The sequence below is a fragment of the Rhinopithecus roxellana genome, chromosome 3, assembly GCF_007565055.1.
Source record: "Rhinopithecus roxellana isolate Shanxi Qingling chromosome 3, ASM756505v1, whole genome shotgun sequence".
Classification (NCBI taxonomy): domain Eukaryota; kingdom Metazoa; phylum Chordata; class Mammalia; order Primates; family Cercopithecidae; genus Rhinopithecus; species Rhinopithecus roxellana.
In genome coordinates, this window is record NC_044551.1 from 33201645 (window position 1) to 33227034 (window position 25390).

Sequence of the window (25390 nt, forward strand, 5' to 3'; positions counted from 1 at the left end):
ACAGGATATCCTGGGAAGGAAAACCATTTTGAAGCCGCACCACAAAGGGTACTTTTTTAAAAGTTTCATTCTTTCAGATATTCAGACAAGTAGTGAGATGTCACGGGGAGGGCACAACATTTAGAGGTCAAGGCATCCTTTTCCTGGTTCCCCTTGGGCTATTTTCTTTGCTACCACCCTGTCCCCTCCCTCCCCTCCCTCCCCTCCCCAGCCCCCCAAACAAATCCCCTGGTGAGCACTAGGCCCCGCCTCCCTGGCTTGGGGGGAAGGCCGCACTCTCTTCCCTCCCCGCCCCCCTGCCCCCCCCCACTCCCCGCGGGGCGGCCGACGGCTCCCGCTCCACATGTGCGACTCGTGTTTCGGCTTTCACTGGCGACAAACTGGAGCCGGGGCCTTTCCGCTTAGGAGGAACTCGCTACGTGTCGCTAACAACACCACAAACACCGCCGGCCCCGCTCGATGCTCCGCTGCCCACAGTGCGCTCGGCACCAGGGCTGGATTTATAGCAAGGAGCCCCGACTGTAAGAAGTAATTCATGAGTCCCCACAATGCCACTACTGAGAGGCATGCAGAGGGGGGAGCAAGACACGGGGAGTTCCTGCTCCGTGGCCTCCATCCCCGCCGATCCCTCTTTGCAGTTGTGCACAATCACAATCGCAGCCAGCACATGCAGTTTGTCCTTATTCATTTTGCACTTTTTAAAAATAGAGTGGGAGAAAGTCATCTCGGCCACCACCACCTTTTTATCACAATTTGTTGAAACCCCAACAGGTTTAAAATATGTTCTTTTGCCATTAATAGTTGCAACAGAAAAGTCATATTGCATACAAATGTGTACACAAATCTGCGTGGTGCACACATATGCACAGGCTCATAAGACACATGCAAAAAAAAGTATTATTATTATTATTATTGTTATTATTGGTTCTTCTGGAAGATTTAGTGTATTTGTTTCAGAAAGACATAAGAATTTTAATAAAACTAAACCTTATTTGGGAAGTATCTGCCATGAACGCAATTTTGGAAAGGTGCAATAGGAACTAAATAACTGATGTTAAAAATCATTTAGCTGAGAAAAAATACGCATGCTAAGAATTCCACCAAAAAGAATAAGACATTGTATGCCACGCAGGTATATATATATTGCTTTGCAGCCGCAGAAAACCTCCTATCTCAAACCAAAGAGAAAAACACTACACGTGAAAACTATCCTTTGGACGATTAGACTCCATTCCAAAAGATACAGAAAAAAGAAAAAAAAAAAAAAAAAACCACAGCAAAAATACACACATGGATCTTTGTACCAGATTCTGTATTAAAAGTCTGCTTGTCAGGTCGTATGAATACCTCCCCAAAGCCTCCTTTGTGGTTACAAGGTTTGGTGTTCAGTGCTCTGCAAATCAGTTTGGGGTTTCTCTAAATCTGAGCCACAGCCTGTCAAGATGATCCTTTGCAATACCAGCCTTTTAAATCCCACCCCCTTGTTTTTTCTCCCTCACTCTCAGAGGAATTGTCTTCAAGTTCCTGCCTAGGTCAGCCATTCCAAGCTGGAATTCAGAGACTGGACGGATCCTTTACCATGAGAATTTGGAGCTGCAAACCTTCGGTAGAGCCCTGGGGAGGGATAATTGTTTTAGTGAAGCTCACTGCCTCCTCAGTGGTCTGTGAGACCCTGCTGAGCGTGGCTGCTTACCTTTGGCAGGAACCCAGGGCAGGTTCAGGAAACGGTTCCGTGTTCCTGCCCTTAGCTTTGTGTCAATGAAGCCTGGCACATCTTTTTTGTGGTTGTAATTTAAATGAGACAACCAACTGCACAGCTGTCTCGGTCAAATTATGCAGAGCCATGTGGCCTTTCTTCCATCTTTAAAAAGTCCGGGGCACCTCTGACCATGTTTGAGGGAAGCCCAGGGGAGCAATGACCAACAAAAGGAATAGCCATTACACCAGCAAAGGATAGAAATTTGCCTAAATGAATATATTAAGGCCTGCGCTTAGAAAATGGAAATGTTAGTTTTTAAATAGAGGCAGAATAGTGTTCTGATTAAAACCCTGATGTTTGAGGTCAGACACTGCAAGGTTGGCATCCCAGCTCCATCATTTAATAGCTGTGTGGACGCTGGGCAAGTTATTTAATGAACCGAAGCCCCAGTTTCCTCATCTGTAAAATGGGAGAAATAAGAATACTCACCACATAGAATTGCTGTAAAGATTAAATGAGGGAATACGCAGAATTCAGCTAATATGTGGCTTCATAAATGGTTAGTTATCATCATCATCAACAGTAATTACAGTAATGACAATAACACATAGAACATGCAAAACGCCAATGCCAGTCACTGTGCCACACCAGTCATCTGTAACCAAGAAAAGACTAATTTTACTCTGCCTCTGGCCCCTTATTTTACATATTACAGGAATTTATCCTTACAGGTAAAACTAATGTGACTGAAGTTTCTATCATTCAAGTTTTATTTATTCTGTTGATCTGGCATCGGGTATTTTAACTCCCCCCGCCCCCTGTCTCTCTCTCTCACACACACACACCAGACACGGGAATGTGAGTATAAGCTTACATCTGCATAGATGCACACTACACCAATATAAGCCAGCAGATATACAGACACAAAATGAGTATATGTACCCCAGAATAAAAGGAACATAATTATCAACTTTATTTTGACAACTCTTTTCAATGATGCCCAATTAGGCATTGCATGGCAAAAATAAACTCTTTAAAATACTGAAAGCACAACCCATTGTATCTTTGCTCCTAAGGGCCCTTTAAAAGCTGAGGTTAAATTACAATCAGATGGCAAGAGGATAAGGACCTCGCCTTGGGGCACTTCCTTGGGATAAATGGCCAGTTCTTGTCCCCGTTGGAAGGGGTTGCTGGCCCAAAGCACCATGGGGCCAGTGACCCCTTGCTGGTCATTAATCGTTATGGAATTCCCTAGAACCAAGGTCATTATTGCTAATATAAACTTAAATAAAAATTCCAGAGACATATGGATTTCTTTTAATAGTTAGTCTTATTTCTTTGCTTTTTATAGGGCATTTCTATAGAATTAATGTTCTATACATCAGCTCTGTAGTTGGTTTGTCTTAACACTTGATCCTGCTTAAAGTAAAGGTTTATTGGACCTAAAATAAGAAGTGAAGGAAAGCAAACAGAAAACAGGAAATCCTGAAAGGGCCTATTCTGTACCTGGAATTCTCAGAAAAATCATTATCCATGGGACTCACAATTTTATTTCTTTGGAAACCTGTCAAAATATTATAATGTTTATATTTAACGGTTGGATAATGTAACATTTAAAGAACAGAGAGAGAGATCTGGTTCCCATCCTGGACAAGGTTTTCTGTTTCTCAGTCTCTCATCTCTGTACATAGAAAAAAGTTTTTTTCAAGATTTTGTGAAATTCTAATTTCTTCAAGCTTAAGGAATATATACTGTATAGTCACTCACAAGCAAAGGATATTAGCAGAGCATATAATTTCATAGCTTCATTCCAAAGATACTCAGCATTATTTGCCTTAAAAGGAATTATCCACCCTAAAAGTGCAGAAACAAAGTGGATACGCAGAAAATGAACAGTTATTTAATGAGCATGTACTATGTGCAACTCAGTGTAGATTCTCTGTATATCAACATTAGGCTGCTTCATCTAGAAGACAAGGCTCAACCAGATTAAGAGACAACTTGAGGATGTTGCATAGGTAACCTCTGCCCTCAGCCTTTTGGGGTTACTATCTCACAGAGACCAATGTGTCGGTCCACGTGCCTCACATTTTACAAACCTACAATTTTCTTTTTACTAGATCCCTTCCCCATCTTGCCCAAGTTATACTACCAATAAATTTAAATATAACAACTCAATTAGCCTTGTAAAGTGCATCATCTAAAGATCTCACCCACTAGCTTCCTACCTTAAGGTAGATTTTAGCAATAGACATGGACTGTGCCTGCTGCCTTATCTTCTTATTACCTGGCTGATCCCTTGGATGAGATAAGGAAGAATAACTGAAAGTTGATTGAGAATATTGTTGGTTGTTCATTTCTGACTGTGAAGTTGCTATTTACCTTATAGTACATGCTGCTTAAGTGCATGTTTAATAATAGGTACTGTCCAATGTCAGATATGAGAGGTGACCAGATTTATAAGGGTAGAGAGGATTAAAGTCATTAAGAGAGGTAACCTTAAAGATCGTAAGTGTTTACTTCTCACATTTTATAAATGAGAAAGCTGAAATCCAGAGAAGTTAAGAGACACACAGACACAGAGACTCACATATCTAAATAACAGCAGGGGCAGTATTCAAAACCAGGTCTCCTGTGTCCCAATTCAGCATTCTCCATGAGGTTCCTTCTCATTCCATAATGAATGAGAAGTCTCATATTAGAATGAGCAATTTAACATGTCGAGCCTTTAACAGAACCAAAGCACGTTTTCTCCTTAACAGAAGAATATGCACAAATTTGGGTTAATATTAGAACTATTAGTACCCTGAAGATGAAAATTATTAGCATAGTAGGGAATTAAGCTACACTAAATCTGATGAGTAATGAATTACTTTACATCTCTTTTTGGAGGTGGGACCTTACCCTGGGAATGGCCAGGTAATGGCAGGAGAAAGATGAATGTCAATGGATTTGGTGGTGATTTGGAAAAGAGAAAGAAATCCTACACCAAATGCAATTTCCTTAATAGGTGAGAGCCCTGAGAGAACCACAAAGTGCTTCTGGGGCAGTCCCCAATCTGGGATTGAGGATACAACTTATTTTACATAGCAGATGCTTCATGAACATTTATTGAATAAATTAACATGCTAGTTCCTTTGTTTCTCTTGTCTAAGGTCAATGAATTCAACAGCTGCTTATCCTCACCACCTCTGTGAATGTAAACAATGGATTCTAAAGGAGAGACTACCCCTTCATGAAATCATTTTTTAATAGGTTTAGCATGATTATCCTTTCTGGCTTCTGGTATCAAAATATTTGGGAGCAGAAAGGAATCCACCTTGTTGAATGATTTATGACAATTTGGGAAGGGAAAAAGAGAAGAAAATAGTATACTTAAATTCAAAATTCCACCTTTTAAAATTAATCTTAGTGGGTTGAAACGGGGAAGAAATATTTAGTTGTTGACTACATTCAGTCATGTCTTTCAATGGAGATGGAAAAATTCAAATTTTTCCAAATCAGCTCAGTCTTTTCAGCCAGATCAGATAGTCAGATAATTCAGAGGTGGAATAATTGTCACTTCCTCCATTGCCCCATACCCTGAAACAGTACAGAAGCTGCCAACTCCCCACCTCTCCCTCCAGCTTACCAGGCGAATGCCCCTTTGCCTTCTGGAGTCATTCTCCTGCAGTTCAGCATGAGACTATGCCAGGGGCTAATAATTTCTCTCAGCACCATACCCATGACTTCTGCCCTTCCTTGGCAATTCCAAATGTGTGACAAACCTCTTCGGGCTTAGGCAAAACTGTACACAAAAGTGGTTTGAGTAGGAAGAAATTCAGTGTACTTTTTTCCCCTTTCACTATAATTTTTTCAGAATTATATTCTGCAACAATGCCTCACTTCCTTTATTATTATTTTTGGAAAGGGTGGTTTCAATTTGTTTAGGTTTAAATATAAGAAAAATTTTTAAATTAAGACTTACTTTGAAAATTGCCAAGGTCAATATTTATGTATGTCGGGACCTTCCAGAGAAAGATAATAGTCAGAGACAACTGCTCATGATGAGACATCTGGAATAGAAAGACCTTTCATAAAATTCCTACTGAAAGATGACTATTGATGAAATACTTCTGACAAACAAAAACAAAAATTGCAATTTTTCGTGCAGTGTTATGACATAGTATGAACAAGCACAGTTGCAAATAAATGAAATATGTGGGCTTTTAAAAATAAAGTAATATTTTATGATGGCATATTCTGCAGCTTCCTCCTTCCCCCACCCCCTCACCATGACTGTTACAGTTTCTTTTTTTTCTTTTCTTTTCTTTTCTTTTCTTTTCTTTTTTTTTTTTTTTTTGAGACAGAGTCTTACTCTGTCGCCCAGGCTGAAGTACAATGGTACCATCTTGGCTCACTGCAACCTCTACCTCCTGGGTTCAAGTGATTCTCCTGCCTCAGTTTCCTGAGTTACTGGGATTACAGGCATGTGCCATCATACGCAACTTATTTTTGTATTTTTAGTAGAAATGGGGTTTTGCCATTTTGGCCAGGCTATTCTCAAACTCCTGAGCTCAGGTGATCCACCTACCTCAGCCTCTCAAAGTGCTGGGATTACTAAGCCTGAGCCACTGCACCGGCAGACTTATAATTTCTGAGAAACAATTTAACTTGTGCTCCATGCACAATGCTAGGCCTTGTTAGAGGTACAGGACTCAGGGGTTTCCTTGGACGCAAACCCAGAAAAGACACGTTGTACCCTTCCCTAAGGCTGATTGCACACAAGGTGAAATGGAGAGCAGAGCAGGACCCAGATGGCCCAGAGTAGTAGCAGAAAAGCCACTGGAACCAGAGCCAGGGACTTGGCTTATGGTCCTGGCTCTGAGACTAATTAGATCTTTGGGCAACGTTGCTGTGCTTCTCTTGGCCTCAGCTTTCTCATCTTTAAAATGAAGGGGCTGAATTGTAATCGCTGAGAGTCCATTCAGCTTAAATGGAATCATGGTCTCTTCCTACAGGAATCTAGATTTTTTTGAAAACCTGCCTTTAGGAACTAGCTAGGCTATGTATTAGTGTTCTTAAGCTATTCATTCTCCATATTTGTGAAATGGTACAAAAAAATCCTGCTTACCTCACTGTGATGTCATGAAAACTAAAAAGAGCTGAACCCATGTGAGGTCTTTATTTCATTCCCTCGAAGAGGTCTGTGAATGATAGAATTAAAGTGCTAGCCTTCCCTAAGTTATGTATGTCTTGGTATACATTGAAGGTTCTTAGCTAAAGGAATGAGATTCTGACAGTGGAATTCCAAGCATCAGCCAGAATTGGGTGGGAAAACCTGTCCTGCATTCTCACAAGCTCCGCAGATAGTCTTTATTGTTTTTAAACCCAGCCGTTTAATCAAACCTCAAGGAGACTTTTCTTTCGGAGCTTACAGACTTGTCCAAACTAAAAAGAATATCTAAACCTGGGGGAGGGGGATGTGGGAGGGAGAATGAGTAAGTGAATGTTTTGTTAATGAATAAAGATCCCATATTTCATTCCTGAAAGCTCTCACTTTGCTTTAGGACCATCAGCAGAAGCACAGAGCTAGCTTAATAAGCTGTAGGATGTGAAAAAGTCACTGATAGGTCCAGGGACATTCTCAGCTGAAGGGGACCCTGGGGAAGTGTCCAGTCCACCCCCAGCCCTACCTTGCAACCAGACAAATGAAGCTGTCTGCTAGAGAATCTGGAGATTCCCTTTCACATTTCCACAATGACAAAGTTGTGTATGGGAGTCCCCAGGAATCATTTATAACTGAAAGAAAAGGAAAAACCACCTTCAAACTCCAGTTTTAATAAATCTGAGATCTTTGTGGAAACCCAAAGCAACTGCCTCATTTGGTTTTCCCAGAGAATATGAACAACAGATCAAACTAATCCAACCTAATGGAAGAAGGGTCTATAGAGTTTGGGCTAATTTCTTAGTAATATTCAGCTGCAGTGACTTTCCTTCTGTTTAATTTCCACGTATCTTAGTGCTTGAATTCGTAATTCATACCCTTGTTTTGAATTCCCACTACCAATGGATTCCATAAGGCCATTCATGTCAAACACCCTCCAAACAGTTCCAAGAAAAGGATTGAGTTAGAATTCTTTTCCCAACAGTCAGAGGGGCTATGGACCTGGTTTATATGAGTAGCATGTTCTCATAACCCCCAAATCCTTGACAGACATTCCAGGGACATGGCCACTTCTGCCATGTAGCCACCATTTCAATCAGGCCTCCTCAAACAACTTACTCCTAATTTCTACAATATGTAGGTGGCAACTGTAGCCCAACGGGTGTCCGTAGATACAAACCAAAGCTTGCTAAAACCATGTCTGGAAAGCTGACAAATTTCCAGGCAATCTACCCTGAGCAGCAGACAGAAATAAAAGAGCTGGTAAGAAGAGAAACAGACATATAATGTAACAGAGTTTCCTGAAATTCATTATACCAAACTTTCAGGATAGATCAAGGAATTGGATCTAATTCTGCCCTGATTATTTGGGGTATGTCATTATCAATGTTGCAGAAACATTTTTAAGCCACTGTCTATCAACAATTTGATGAAAGAAAAAAAAACTAACATTTCACGAGTAATGTTGGGTGCACAGTGATTTGAAAGAATCACTATTAGTAAACTAAACAGCACTCTAAATAAAGAAAATGACTGCTGTTAAGACATACTGTCTGAGAATTCTCAGGAAGAACACCACAACGCTAACTCTGCTGTATATAAGAAATTATTCAAGTATGCATTTGAGTAATTCTGCATTTTAATTTAACCCTTTGAAACATTAATCAAACCATAGCTAATTATAGGAATTAAGGAATTAAACGATGGAATCTTCTAAAAGATATTATTTAAAAGGCAGTTTATACAATTACTTGTATAGATGTTTGCTTTAAAGAGGAAAACAGTTCTACTATAATGAAAAGGGTCTTAGAAAATTAAATTAACAAGGGGGGACCAGGCTGATATGAAACTAAATTAGCATCAAATGCAAATTACAGGGTACTTAATGGTAGAAACAGGTGCAGAGAAGGACCCTAAATGAGATAAATGAATAAAACATCCCTCTCCACAAATGTGGAAGCTGACACAAAGTCAATGATATGAATAATTCAGCAGCCTCCACACTGCTGTTGAGGTCAGCCTGCCTTGACCTTTGAAACAGGAAGTAAAATTCAGTTCAAATTTGAGTGACTAGAAATATAACAGTTATTTGTTTTTTATATTAAAAAACCTACAGAAATTTTTTAAAAATACAAATACAGGCAATATGCAATAGAATTACAGTTTGAACTAAAGAGACATTATATAATCAAAGTAGTTGGTAAACAAACAAAATAATTAGATAAGATTTTACCCAAACCATATTTCAGTATGGAAATCCTAAAAATAAAGATAATTAAAAACATATATACCAGTGCTCAGCTTATTAATGAAACTCCCTGTAAGAATAAATTTTTGAATCATTATCCTTTCTTCAAAGTACTTTTTTGTGTTGCTGTCCATGTAAAAAAAAAAGCATGTCATAATTTTTAAAGCCACATATTCTTATTAGTAATGCAAAATAATTTCTCATATTTGTAAGATAAAATTTGGTTAAACTAGATTTTTAAAAATCTGTGTAAAGTGGCTATTTTTTAATCCTTCAATTCCTGATTGAATAAACATTGCATCCTCCAAAACTATTCACCTTAGAAAAATGCAAGCTAGGTTCGAAAAACAAACCATTCTCATAACTGATTATCTACTGTGGTTTTATGTGTCTTTTATCCTTTTTTTTCTTTTTTGCATGCTTCAAAAGTATTTTGTACAGTCAAGTAGTGAAAGTACTCTCCTCATCTCAAATTGAATTTGGTGCTGTTAGAGATTAACAGGGTATGACAACAAACCAATTTCTACAAGTTTAGAAAGACAGCAAAATATATATGGTATATCACCCTCGTTCTTATTTTACAGGATGGCATAAAAGATGTTTGATAATAGCAGTTATCTCTGCCCTCCAATTGGTTCTATTAAGGGGACCTACAGCTTCGCTATCTACCTTTCATCTATCTACTGTGCTTGTCAGATGAAAGATTATGTTGAAAGATGAGCTTAATTTTATTTTCTAGATTTAGAGAGGGTTAAAGCTACACACACACACACACACCCCTCAGCCATCTATGAGAGAGCGGTGGTAAACTAGGTCTATGATTATAATTACTGTAGGAAGAAGTTGGAGAAATGTTCCTTCCAAACCAGAGTGTTTAGTTGAGGCAAAATGAAAGATGCAGAGTGTGCTGGGTTTTTCTTAATTATTATTATTATTATCATATCTGCTAAATCACTCCTCACTCAACATTTAATACAGGGTGATAGACCAAACACTGCTGATTTGGGGTTTGCCATAATGACTGACCTGAGCAAAAGCTTTGTGTACAAAGTGGCTCCCCATTAAATAAGGGCTCTGTGGAACCAGCTGGTTCTCATTTTGAAACAACCGGTTTCTCTATCCCCAAGTGCTAAAGAAAATAATCCCTGCAATCTATGACTGCACACTTTCACAGAGGCAGCAACGAGAATTTGATTGTGGAGATAATTAAAGTCATTCCTGGAACTTCCAAGAAAAAAAAAAAAAAAGGTGGAACGAGGTGGGGTAGAAAGAAAGAATAGTCAATGATAGTGTTTAAAATTAAACTATGACAAATCATTTTGAGAGGAGAGGAGGGAGGAGGAGCCCCCGCCCTTTATGGAATTCAGTTGAAACTGCTCTGTTTTCTTCTCTGCTCGGCTGCTCCAGAGGGAGGTCCGAGATGCGATTAGTCAGGGCCACAGCCCCTAGTGTCCGGCTCGGAAGCCGAAGAATCGAAACATGGCTCAAGAAGCTGCTTATCACTGATGACACATCACAATGAGAATTTTTTTTTTTTTTAAGTTCTAATCTTAAATAAAATAGCCACGGAGGAATCTAACTGGACTCTTCAACCAACATTCTTTCCTAGCTGATCTGAAATGCTCAGGTTAGTTTAATATAATATTAAGAAAAAAAAAGAGTGTATCAGACATTCAGAGACACTCATCTTTCAATCTGGAGGAGAGCCTATTCCTTTATTATTTTTTGAATGCTACATTGTTCTACAATAAGAATCCATGCTCAAATAGCCTGAATGACATTCAGCTGAACCTACGTTCCCTGCCTGCCTACATTATTTCATAAGCTTTTGGAAAAAACTAAACTAAAATACGTGTAATCTGTCTGTCTGCGCTATCTGCCTTTAACAGGAAGAAGAGATGGGCTCAATGAGGACGACTCACGGCCTCTCAATTAACCTGATTAGTTCAGCACATTGCTCTCATGAATGACACCTTATCTTAAAATAAGGGAGAACTTCCTTCCTCGAGTAGACACAGGAGCCCCCTAAAGCCACAAAGATGCAGTCTATCAAATGTGAGGGCCTCTGCTTCTCCTCCCTCTTCCCAGCTCACAGGTCAGAGACACTGGCAGGCCAGGCGCCTGATTGGATTTTGTGTCCTAAGGACAGAAGGCAAGCTCCCGTCTGCCCAGGTGGCCTTGGAGAAGGCTGGGGAAAGGGATGCCCTGTGGGCAACTTCAAGCCCCTTCTTTCAGAGTCAACCAGGCACATGATGGGATTGGGGGTGGGGGACAGGAAGATTGGGGAGGGGGGAGGGAGAGAAAGAGAATTAATTAACCCTTCAATCTCCAGAGTACCATGTCAATGCTATACCTGCCTGAAAGAAAAACTGGTGAATTCTGAAGTCTTCTAATAGTATATAAAACAAAGGCACTGCTTGCACATAGGTCCTTCTGACACTGATTTCGCATTTGACATAATAGAGGATGGCTGAAGTTTTGCCCTGCAAAAAATTGAGCCTTCCCCCAAACTCTGTGAAATCTGCTGGTTTGCAAAGGATGCCACATATGTGTGTTTTTAAAAAATAAAAAATTCCCATTATCATGTGTAATACACATAGTTAATAAAATATATTCTTGAAAATATGCTTTGTGAGAATGTCAACAGCAGAGATTTTCACTTGTCTGCTCCATGATTTACTTGATCAATTAAACAGTTAGGCAATGAGGAGATTTGCATGGTAATCATGTGAAGATTAACATTTTTAAGTGTAACAAATTTAATATTTTATCTTACATTTTCTGTTCCTCATCATTCTTTAATGGCAGTGCCATTTCACTTTATTGTGAAGTTATAACAAGCCTGTCTTTAGACAGAGAGATGAGACCACCAGATTCAACAACTGCATTTCTAGTTCCTGTCATTCTTTCTTTCACAAAAACAAACCCCAAGCATCTAGTACGCAGGAGGGAGGTACTGTGCTGAGCATAGTCACTGCCCTCTTAGCTTACAACCTACCCTCCAAAGAGCTCGTCTACCTGCCTGTGCTCAGCAATACCACAAACAGCTAAAATTAGAATTCCATAGTTGGAAAGGGTCTTAGAGATCTCTTCCTTCAGTCTTAATCAACGTGTAGACTGCCTCAGAAGAGCACAATAAGGCCATAGAGTTTGCCCAAGTTCGATACCTCTGAATATGAGCTAAAAGGCGACTTTAACCTGGGGATATTTCTCTTCTGATCCCAGTCTAAAATGGCATTCTTCTATTTTTAAAACATATATATCAATATATTATTTGTTTATACTTGCCATTACTATTCCAACTATTTTGGGGGGACTGGGGGCAGAGATCAACCCTGAGACACTGAGAAAGCTCCATGAAGCCAGGAACTATGTTTATCTTTTTCACTGTTATACCCCCAACCCTGAAAACAGTGCATGACATATAATAGAGACTTAACAAATATTTGTGGAAACAAAACAATGAGTGAGTCTTCATCTAAGGAGATTTAGCTACCATGATGAACTTCAGTAAGGTAATTGTGCTCAAAAGAAAGTCCCATGGCAACAATCACATTAAGAATGAAAATCCACATGGAATATATGATGCTCAAATTGCAAGAGCTACCTGATTTTAAGCACCTGATATGTGCCAAGCCCAGTGCTAGGTGTTTTAATCCTCACAATGCTTCAAAATAGAAGTGACTTTTCCCATTTTGAAGATGAGAAAACTAATTCCCCTGAGGCTCAGCTACTAATAAGTAGCTGTGGAGAAACTGGATCCCTTAGCCAATGCACTCCAAAATCTATGCCTTTGCCATCATACTGCGCCTCCTCTCAGATTTCTCTATGGATCACTGATGTTTTTCTCAAGGAAATACACAATCAAATTAAATGAGGACATAAAAACTCAAACATTGCTCCAGCAATGAGTACAATAAACAGTGTCATATATGTATATATATGTGTGTGTATATATGTATGTGTGTGTATGTGTGTGTGTGTATGTGTATAAAATCCTGAAAGTTAATTGTGACATCAACTAAGAAAGCTGGCTTGGTAAATAGGTTTAGAGTAATACATGAAAAGGAGCTGTGAATAGCAAGAAAAATGAAATAAAAGAGACATTATGAAATACTGAAAACAGTGTTTTTAGTGAGCAATTGAGAAAAGGGAAAAAATCAGTCTGGGAGATAGGAGATGTGGAGTTTCTAATCACTTGTTTTGTCACCAATAAAGTGGACAGTTCCTTAGGCTGTGTGCCTCGGTTTACAGATCTGTCGAATGGAGTCAATTTGTGCAGGTAATTTTCTGAGATGGTATACCCTGAAGTGCTCTAAAATGCTGGAAGTGCCATTTAGATGTAAGCTACTATTAAACTCACAGTGATCAGGGGTTTTGCTTGCTTTGTTCTAAGGTGCTTATAGACCAGGATTCAGATGCCGGTCTTTATGAGCCAGACCAGGGCACTCTCATTTCTACAGCTACAGGAAGAACAACTCAGTTTTTAAAACCATATTCTGAGACATATCCCATACATCTGACATTAGAATCTGGCTTTAGGAAAACAACAAGACTGTGTAGAGAAACACGTGTTTTCAACACTGTTGGCAACAGCTTCAAAGACAACCAGGTGAACTCTTAACCACCTTTCTTTTCTAAAGAACTTTTTAAAAAATGAAAAAGAGACTGTTCTCTTTTCATGTTTTGTTTTGTTTTTTTTTTGGTCTCTGTAGTGTGTGTGTGTGTGTGTGTGTATGTGTGTGTGTGTGTGTGTGTGTGTGTGTAGCATGTAGCCAAACCTGATGCGGGTCCATAGTTCTTCAAACTAACTTTCCATCCTGTGAGGGGACTTCAGCCAATAGTACACTCAAGACTATTAAAAGTGGTATTTTCAGATATTACTAATAGATCAGAATACTTATGAATGAGAAGCACATTAAAAACAGGTGGGGAAAATCTCAGTCGCTTACCTCTAGAAAACAATAAATAATTGCCAGCAGCATGACTGTCTGATATTCAGGTGGAGCAAAAAGAGCTTTAGTCAAATCATGGTTGCTTCAGGAAGGTGGAGGAGGGAACAACCTTTTGACCATTAGAAAAGTTACCCAGCTGGGCTCCTGACTCCTCGGCATGCACCAGCAGAGTCTAAGTCGTATGCACCACCCGGCACAGGTGGAGAATTCACAGCACTGGCAGGGAGCAGCACCACATGAAAAAGCAGCAGCTGATGTCTTGAAACAAAATATCCTATCATTTTACTTTGATAATTTTCAATTCATCAATTAAAAAAGAAAAGAAAAAAAGTTATTTCAGCCTTCAAGACGTCGTGTCCTGAGCCCCAGTGTTCACACCCTACAGAAGGGCTCTTCCTACCCACACATGGTATCAATATTTAGTCAATTGAGCAGCAAATGAGCAAAAAAGTTCTTGAGGGATTCTTGATATTGATTAAAAGGGCATTAAAAAAATACACCACAACCTTTACATGAACCAAAATTTGAGAATGTTGCCAAAGCCCCATAAAATATGTATAATAGTGACAGTGTCCAGATTAAAAATGTACGTGGGCAACTTGATTACTATTTTCTGTTTTTTTCCCTGCCCTGGCTCTGAAAGTGTTAAAGAAAACAATAAAAGAACAAGTGAGTGTACAGGGTAGGATTTACTGGCATTTACTTTTAATCTATGGCCCTTCACTCTGTAGCTTATCGGGCCTCTGTCAGTCCTTTTTCCCCCTTTATATTTCACGAGGAGCCCCCCATGCTGCTACTGAGAGACAGAGCCCAAGTGTCTATGAGCTTTTTGTCAGGTAAAAAGAGAAGAAAAAGGAAAGGAACAAGAGGAAAAGCAAAGCTAAGAGGCATCTATTAGATGTCACTAGGCTTTTGTATTCATGTCAATGATTCAGGATTAGAGTATTTGAAATAATCTTATTGAGAGGAATCAAAAGGCCCACCGAGTGAGAGGCTGCTCTGTAGCATATGGCAAAGGCACGAACAATATCTTATTAAAGATGTGTTGGCTAACACCATTACTTTATATTATGTTACAAAACTATTGTGCCTTAAACAGTTAGCAGGATGGTATAGTTACCGAGTGCCATTTTGGAGGTTATTGTGTAGGATCGAGCTATATAATTTGCCAGCTTGTCTAGTTCAGTCATTACAAGTAGGGTTTAGGGCATATTTGCAACAGGAACGAAGCACTTCACTTTCAAAAATAGAAATTCCCAAAGCACATAGAAGACCACTCTGTTCTCACTGAAAGTAGAGTACACATTTCATAGATGGAACAGGCCAATGGCCTGTTCTTCTCCAGAATCAGTTTAATTAAGTTTGTATCATTTAACATAAGTGACACCCCCTGCCCCACCCATGAAAATGTAACAAAGATTTTTTTTTTTTTGCATGATTCCCCTCCCTTTTAGGAATACATGCACACACACACACACACACACACACACAGTCAGCTTCACACTTTAGCAGGATTAGGGCAATTAAAATTCTATTATAAGTACTGTAACGTTAAAACCTTCATCTGCTTCTGGACAAAGACTTGTAACTGGAGAAATAGTTTGTAAGGGAGATTTTTCTTCATCTACTCACACCTTTAAAGGCAGGGAGCAATGAAAGACAAATCTGTACTGTTCACCATATTTCACTGATTGCAATAGGGGTATTGAGGTCACTTTTATATTGTCCTGGACAGTATGTAGTTACATGGTTTGTAAAGAGAGGAATGGGATCCGGGGCTGTGAGAAGGAAGAATTAGTGGTCTATTTCAGATAACATCTCATGCAAATTAAAGTGACCAAAATACCATCTCTTTATGCAGGAACCTCTAAATGGAGTTTTTAAAATCTGGTCAATTTTTATTAGAGAGTTAACCGGGCGCTGGCAGTAGAGGGAAATGAGGAAATGAGGGGAATTTATCAATGGAGAGTTACACTTGGAGAGAGTTTTTTCCCCCATTCTAAGCAGCTTATTTTAGGAAAGTAAAAGCATGTTTAATATAGTGATATATTCTCATCACAAAATGATTGTGCATAGTTGCTAATGGGACACACAGGGGACTTTGAACTGCTTTTCTGTATTTTTCCAGAACTGTTACAAAAGCAAAGTTATGATGACATGGGATTAAAAACCTACACCACGGGCTGACACCCAGGCCATGCTACACATACACACTACTGATTCTCTGAAGCTCCGTTAAATACATTTCTTGGAAGTTGCTGCCATTATTTCCTTTACAGGAAAACCACTGTTGTTCATTATACAGTGTCTGCAATAGTATTATACCATGTAAAAGTACTTTGCATTATGATACATTGTCAGCATATTTGAAATGCATTTTAATGTACCCTGGTTGTGTATTTGGGAATAGCTGATAGCGAATGGAATATAGACCGCTATTAGCTTATTGTATTAGTTATTTTCTTATCACAGTAGCAAACTGCACACAAATGTATGGGGCTCATCTCATATTCAGAACGGTATTATCTGATATGTGATAAAATTTAGAATGATACTCATTCACATAAGTCTCATCGCTAATAATCACATATGAATTCCCACTGAGAAGACAAATGTTTAAACACACTAGGGTTAATAAACAGTCTTAAATTCATGCTCAGTGTCAATGCTGGCTTTTCGCTTTTGAAAAAATGCAAACTTCTCAAACCAACCAAAAACACAATAATTATCCTGCCTAGCGCAATTTTAGAGAGTGAATTCCTCCTCCTTTTATTTTAACCAAGCAGTCAAGGTTACAAAATCAGGTGGTATAAAAGGTTTATCAGAACGCTGAGAAACGCATTTACACCTCTGGTTCTTCATGCCCCAGACAGCCATTTGTGTATAGTGCAGAATGATTATGCATTGATGGTGGTTGGTCCTTCTGAAAACTGGATGGAGACCAAAGTGATAAGAGTTGAAAGGGCATTGAAATGAAATCATGAAACTGACTAAAACCCTCATTTGCAACTTTAATACAAGTATATATTTATGTTCATGTTAAAGGAGGACTTTATGTGGATGACAAAAAATAAATAAATATTGGAATTTACCTCTGATTATAAAAGACAGAAGAAAGCCATTGATTGTTGAAAGGCCCACATGCCTCTACAATCCTTGGCAAATATATACCACGCCCGACCCAATGGTAGAAAGTATGTGGGTGGATGGGTGGATGGGTGGATGGATGGATGGGTGGATGGATAGTTAGATAGATAGATCTCTTCTAATTCTAAAGTTTTTATATTATTTTCCTATTATACATATGGGCATATATGTTATATAAATACATTGGGGTCAATTTAATGAAGAAAATTAGCTTGTTGATAAGACAACACTGCACTTTTATGAAAAGTCTTACCACAGAATTTATACCTCTTAGAAAAAGAATGAATCTTCAATAAACTTGTTTATCCAAGCAACCCTAACATGGTTAAGCTTTTCTGTTCATGTGATGTACATCATATAAAATCAACAGGCAAACGGGCATTCTAATATTTTCATTACTGAACATTCTATTTCAGATAATCATAAAACAAATCCAATTAGTATTACCTAAATGGAAGTGATCTAGATGTGGAAGATCTTTAGACAAATCTGGAAAAAACAAATATAGGCATTTTTTTCCTTTATAGGAGACCCTTAGATAAGTGTGACCTGAAGCAATTCCAAACAGACTAGGTTTTTCATTTTACAAAATTTGTGTATTTTTTTATGTCACATGTCAAGGCCTAAATCCCATAGCTATACATATAGATATAGGAATTCTTAAAAATGGGGGAAAAAGGCATGGTAATTCTCTTAACATTACAATAAACAAACTCAAAATTCCTAGAGGTACATAAGTTGACAGGCTTTTAACATCCACGTTGTAATTATCGGTTTTGAGGAACCCAAACTTGTAGGTTACTGGAGCTACATTATATCCTTAAAAAAACTAGGTCTAAGTTCACACCAATAGGAGAACATAATTTGAGATGGAATTTCATCCTTTAGTATTTCTATCTACTAAAAAAAAAAAAAAAAAAAAAAAAAATCCACTTGTTAACAGGTAAGGATTCATTGCATAAGGAATGATGCTCACATTGTCACCCTTACTTAATTGTTCATTTCAATGATCACACTAATTCAAAATTGAAACAAACAAACAAACAAACAAACAAACATCAAGCTGCCCTGGATCCCGCCCCACTGCAAATAAGCAACAGAAATCTAGCCAGAAACTTCAGGAGTCTGTGTGAAAAGAAGCCTCTAGCATACTTTGGAGAAAGAAATGTTTTTATAAGACTATCTGTATTCATCCATGTCATTGCTCAGAGATAGTTTAGGAAAATAAAGACTTTTGGGAAGCAAATCAAGAATGACTGGTCATCCTAACTAGATATGGAATAACAGTCTGTATACTTAATATATTCAGTTTCAACATTTATTAAAAAGTTTCCATACAGAAAGTGAAAGATTTTTTAATAGATGCAGAAAAACTGGGTTCCCAATTCAGACTACCCTATGTGACTTTTGTCATTATCATCTTTTCTGATTCTTACAAAGTAAACCTAATTAAGAACCTCCCTCATTAGTCTTCCAGAAAAATTAGCACAACTTATGCTAATTACTCCTGCAAAATTTAATAAACTCGTTGAAATGGGAATAGTCTAATGAGGTTTTATTTATTGAACTAAGATAACTCCAAGAAAAAAGGTTAGGACACAAGTATATCCAATGTGGTAATAAAACTCCTATTTATTCAACTTCTAAACATGAAGTTTATTGCAAACCTTTTAAATTGAAATACCAGTTACTGTGTGAATATGTTAAATCAATCTCCACCTTAATTCAATAACTGGAAGTCATTTTTTGCTTTTTACTTTAACAATAATTACCACACATAGCCCTTTACCTCAAAAATAATGAAATCTGCTGTTATTAGTTCCTGGTCATTTGCTATTGAACATAACACATTTGACTCTTCCCATGTCTACGCAGCTCAAATATCTGGATCACTGAGTACAGGCTGGGTTATGTGCTTCTTAATCAAGCTATTTGGCATCACACAGAAATGTAACCTGGCATTCAACTCCAGATGTGCGCTTCCTACATTTACAGCATTTTTTCTATAAACTTTTCTGAAGTGACTTGACAAATTGTCATGATTGTAAAAAGAATTGGGGTCATATTTTTCTCAGTCTGTGCATGCCATAAGGATGAAGTATAATAGAAGCCCCTTTTCTAAATCACAGTTTGCAACTGCTGATTTTGTTAATTCTACTTTTTTGATAGGATATGCCAGGCTGATGTCCCAAAGTCACTGGTAGCAAATAATACAGCCAAAATTTAACACAGAAATAGCTTGCCCTGCACGATTGTACTATGACCAGAAAGCCTCTTCTCTCTACCCTATAAATAGTTTTCCTGAATAACCACTGCTAAAAGTCTTTTGACTGATAAAAATAGCAGTGTTCTCCCAAATTCCGAAGGACAAGAAAAGAGAGCTAAAAATTATTGGTGCTCAAAAGTTAACTGCGTGTTAAAACTATGCTAAATCCTAATGCAAGAATTGCCTGTACTCTCAGCTCTGTAATTGCATATAGTATGCATCTTTTGAAAACAGTTACTATTGCTACTGAATGCAGGCCTCAAAGCCTATTTTTACAAAATATTCAGAGATTCACGTCCATAAATCCGAAAGCAAATCAAATCCTAAGCACGTAACACAGATATTATGCAATCAGTAATATAGAATCAAATTGGAAACTATGAAATTCAAACACAGTTGCCTTCATTTTTTCTCCTTTGCAGCAATATTATGGAATTGAAAAATCTTTTCTATTTTGCCCTTTCTTGCATAAGTTCTTTTCTTGTTGTTATTCTCTTCTCTCATTGTTAAAAATGGAAGTTTCACGTATCAGCACAGACAGGACTGGAGCTTTTAAAACCTTTGGCAGCCTGAAGGACAAATAAATTCTGAAAACTCAGATGCAAATAAAAATAGCTAAATGGGGTTTTGCATATCAACTGGCATCATTGCATGAAAAGATAGTTCATCAGAGGCAATGGCAACAGCCAGCGAATAAACATATGCTGTGGGGCTTTGCACATACACTGAGTTTCAGCTGTTTTTAAAATACTCCTATCTGAAGAGACCAAGATTGGATACACACTGTTTTCTACTTTGTCAAACCAAAAGGGAAAAAAAAAATGAAAAGGATAAATGTCATGAGTAATATCTCTGAAGCCACCAACAGCATAAAGTGCATACTTATTTTGCCTAAATTGTTTGAACTACCCCAGCCAAGAAAAGGTTTTAAGTACCCTTCTGGGACAGATGCAAGGCGGCAACAATAGAAGCCACACTAATGCAATCCAGGTAACACAATCCTGTTTCAAAAACAGGGGCCAGGCTAATTACAGTGCTGCTGAGTCAAGTTTCTTATGCCATCGCAACCCACAGGAACAGGTCAAAATCAAATGTTATTCAAACCACAGTCATATCAACCTTCTATATCAGAGTCACAGCTTCAAACCAAATGAAGAACTTAAAAGCTTAACCCATTCACAAGCAAAAAAAAAAAAAAAGTGTTTTCATTGAGGGTGGCAAGGTAAGGCTCTTGTCATCATCTAAACCAAAAGGAACTGCATGGCAGAACAAAATGTTTATAGTTTCAAAGTTTTGGGGACTATTTGGGCTGGTCCTTTGATCAGTACACTTTCTTTTCAACAGAGGAGTAAGAAAAATGCTTAAAATAACAAATGGTATTTTGGAGAGGTAAATTTAAATAAAACAAACCAGCATAAAGGTTAAATTTACTTGTGACCTTATTCATTTGGAGATTTATGTTCAATCACAGAAAAAGCAATTATGTGAACAATGTATCTGCTTTTGTAGATAAACATGTTATCCTAATTCTATAGGTAGCACACACATCATATGTCAAACTTTCTCATCTTTCAACTTTGAATCAAATATGCTAATACTTTTATATGGAGCAAAAATATATATATTTTAGTGAATATTAGTGAGGAATATTTAGTTAAAATATCTGATTGAAATGTAACCTTTATAAAGCTACTTGGCAATCAATTGGGTTCAAGCCTGAAGACTCACATAAGCCAAAATCAACAATCAATCTTTTGGCATAAATTATGATGAAGCAAAGTAAACATCTTGTTTTTTGTTGTTGTTGTTAACTGAAAAATGATAAAATGAGTCCAAAAAAGGTAGAAAAAAAGATTTTTTTTCTTTTGTTGTTGTTGTTGTCAAAAATCAATATTGCTGAAACCCAAAAAGGAACTTTTGTTCAACCGTTGATTTCCTCAATGAGGGATCGGTCAGTCTTATTGGCAAGACTCTTTTTCCGGCTAGTACAAGATGCTAGCTCTTTTCCTAGCTGACAATTGACAGTATCTATAAACCTTCCAGGCCATTTAACTCTCAATGAGTAATGCTATGTAACAAATGGTTTATCATACATGTTTCCATACAATGAATTTCAATAATTAAAATGTAAAATGAATATTTGGAATGCGACTTTGCATAATGCGTGCACACTGATTTGAAATTGCACCGAACAACTAAAACAGATTTATTGTTCTACAGTGATTTACTTGGTCATGTCAGATTAGTAATATGGATCTGTTTAAAAACACAATAATTAAGACAAGCAGGATAAATTAATCAACTTACAATATAGTCTCATACTGCAATCAAACCCAGCAAATAACAGTAGAAAATCTTGGTTCACAGATCTCTTTAAACTGCTTTTATGCATAAATAAAACCTTAAAATGTAGATGGATTATGTCCAACAGAACTACTGTAGCTAAAAGTGATAATGATTCAAACATTTTTCAAATAAAAGTTAAATATTTATAAGCACCCAACCACATTTCATAAATCACAAACTATTATTATTTTATTTCTGAAGCTTCCTGGCACAGCATGAGGATTGAGCCACAGAAAGTCAGGAAAGAAAAAATATATTCCTTTAGGAGCATGAATCAGGCAAAAACCGGAGCAATCCAAGGAACAGGCCTCTAAAAGAACATTCCATATGGCTTTCCCAGGAATCAAAATCGCTCAGTGCAGCATAAGTCAAGACCAACAGGCAAATTTCGGCCACATGCATTCCTAACCCTCGCCCATGAGCAACACAAGGGCAGGTGTTTCATTATAATGAGGAATAAGAATCCAGTGAAAGAAGAGTGGTCCCTACCTGTCAATTATCACTGGATCTGAGGGAGTCTCATTTCGGTTGCCACAGCTTTTCTTGTCACAACAGCGGCTATGGAGCAAAAGCGAAAGGATTTAGTACAACCATTACAATGTAAAATCATCATTTAGGCAGACAGAAGGCTCAAATTGCTGGGTTGCAAATGCTAGAATTACCACAAAGCCATACCTGGCAATCAACGGATCCCTGGGACTGAAAATTCTATTTGGGTCACCTATGGGTTAATGGCCAGGCTTAACCTCTCCCTGCTCAGAGAAGAAGGTGGGGGAGAGGGGCTCTCCCAGAGCCAAGACTGAGAGCCCCAAGATGGGGTCTCCCCATCACTGCCCGCGGTGCTGGCAGAGTTCACTGTGAAGTGCACTATTATTACATCTACCCAATGAGAATATTCGAGGTTGTGGGTGGCTCAAACGTTCTTCCCTCAAGATCACACTAATTGTGTGGAACGCATCAATAATGAAGTATGAGTGATTTCTCCCCCTCCAGTCATTTTGTATTAAATGGATTCCTTTTTCTTCTCTTTTCCTCTTTATGGGCGGCATTTGCTTCAACCACAGCCTTTCCAAAAATCCTACAGCTAGAACTGTTTGCTTTTGAACCATTTTCATGAGAATAAAGGTAAAACACAATAATTAAGACAAGGAAGAGGCAAGATAAAAGAAAGTGGAGATTCACATTCCTCTGGCTATAAAAGCCTGCTCTGGCCCCCACTTAAGTTTTCTGGGGGCATTATGGACATTGGAAATAAAGATTAGCATAGCTCTGTGAGAGGACGCTCTTTATATTGGAGAAGGAACAGCCTATAGGCTCAAAAAGTACCCACTACTAAAATCTCCCCCGCCAGGTGTGGCTGCCAGTTTTTTAAAATCTGAGATGCCTTCTAAAGGGTGAACATTTTATGTTTTTGAAAAGTACAATGATCAACAGAAAACAATCCATCTGAAACTTGTTTGCAAATAAAAACAAGATCTGCACCAGGCGCACACTTATAAAAGCAGTGAAGTAGATGGGGAGGGAGGTCCTCCAAAAGTTGTATTTCACCAGGCACCACAAGCAAATATGCACTTCTTGCTCTTACACACACACGTGTACACACAAAGAGATACACACATACATGCACACTTGCAACTTAGTGAATCATACAGCCTACATTTAGAGGGCTGTTGGAGAGAATCAAATACTAAACTTCATCTTCAGGACCCAGAAATATACCCCTACGTAGGGAGTCCTTCGCCAAACTTGGAAGGTCTCTTTTCTTGCTATAACTATGTCTCTGAGAAGAGAATTAGTTTCCACTCTTGGGTGTCTTCTATTTTTCTTTCATATATTCAGAGAGTAAGAGTAAGAACTGTATCTCCTTTGTCAAAGCCTCAGCTAAAACCACTTATAGCCTTTCATCTTCTGATTCAGAGGGAACTATTTCCTCCAGGCCTGAGTTCTGCTACCTACTGCTACTTTTGGGATGGAAAACCCAAAGTATCTCGATATCTAAGAGACAGATAAAGTAACAAGTAGTTGAAGCAGTGGAAAATACAAGCAGCTGAAATGCATACCAGAAAAGACATAAAAATGTAACTCCTCCATCCCTGAACTCTGATCCCCTATACCTACATATCATGGGCTTCTCAGAATAGTATAGTGGTTAAGAACACTGGTTCTGAAATCTGACAGAGATGCCTATGTCAACTTGAGCAAGGTAATTCACCTCACAAGATCTCAGTTTCCTCACCTGTAAAATGGAGCAATTTCAGGACCCACCTCAATGCCAGGGAACAGGCTTGAGGCAATAAGGGTATAAAGACTTGGCTTCATGACTGGCCTCACTAAAGCCACAATGAAGCATCATTATCACCCCCTGAACCTACCTCCTTCAGTACCCTCCTCCTTCAAGTCCAAGCAAATCTGCCCTGTGCTCTGCAGAAGCAGCAGGTCTCCAAAAGCAGCCCACCAACAGAGCCCACATCTCCTTTACCCATGGAGGAAAACCGTCAGGTGAGAAAACCTATTTCTCCTTCATTTTCCTTTTCAAAACACCAAGTACGCAATGCAAGCTGCCCACAGACCTGCCTGGGAGAAATGTCCTCCAGGAACTCCTCCAAGCTGCTTCCTGATACCCGTGCACAAGGGTCTGTTTTTCAAGTCTATCTGATTTTCTCCTTCCCCACTACACCATCTCCATCCAAGTCCTTGGACTCTGCAGTGGCTGCCTACTTTTCTGTCTCCACTCTGATCCCCTGCAAGAGCCAGAGTGAGCTTTTCCAAATGTCAGTGGTACTGTGCCACCTCACTGCCTGAGACCTTTTAATGGCTTTCCACTGCACTTAGAACAAATCCACAACATGACATGATACCAGACCACCTCCCAACCTCCTGCCCCTTCCTCCAACTTGCCAAGCTCCTACCTCACTGGCCCTTTTCAATCTCTCTCAGTTGTGCCCTGTTCAATCTGACCTCAGGCCCAGACCCTGGCCGACTCTTGCCTGGCAGGCCTCTCCTCCAACCTTTCCCTAGTTAGCCAACCTTTTCTCACCCTCAGAGCTCAGCCTACAGCTCTTTCCCCAGAGAGGTTTGGCCTGACACCCCACCTTTAATCCAAATTAGGTTTTTTTTTGTTTTTTTTTTTTTCTTCTAAAAAGCACTTAACACAATGCAAGTTATAGTTTTACATATGTGTTATTGTCTTTCTCCCTCTTCCTATTCTTCTCTTCCTTTAACTCATAGACTTTGTAGAGGAAGAAACTATCAATTTTATTTACCTAATGAGCGGCATAAGGCCTGGGGGTAGAACAGAAAAGCTCAAATATTAATTTGTTGAATAAATTAATAATTTGATGAATGAATGTTATATATTGAGAGGCAAATACAATCCAGAAGAATAAAAGGGTAACAGACAAATCCAAACTGAACTTCTGGGCAGGCATTGTTGATAGAAGGAAGGTGCACCCCACCCAACCCCACAGAACAAACCACCTTCCCCAAGCATGCCACACTAGGCCTGAGATTTTTCCTTTTGACTTAAGCATGGTCGTCCTCTAAAAATAAAAATGCCCCTGAGAGCAGCCAGATGAATTGAAGC

The 25390-nt window shown here is 38.6% G+C and overlaps 1 protein-coding gene across 13 annotated transcripts in view; it reads right to left on the reverse strand.

Annotated features, from left to right (window-relative positions):
- Positions 1-25390, reverse strand: part of EBF1 (EBF transcription factor 1) — a 408048-nt gene that overhangs the window by 359048 nt on the left and 23610 nt on the right. For all 13 annotated transcript variants that reach the window (XM_030927380.1, XM_010372552.2, XM_030927378.1 and 10 more), the window contains exon 6: positions 22297-22365. In XM_030927380.1, coding sequence (XP_030783240.1) covers positions 22297-22365 — 69 coding nt within the window. The remainder of the gene's footprint in view (positions 1-22296; positions 22366-25390) is intronic.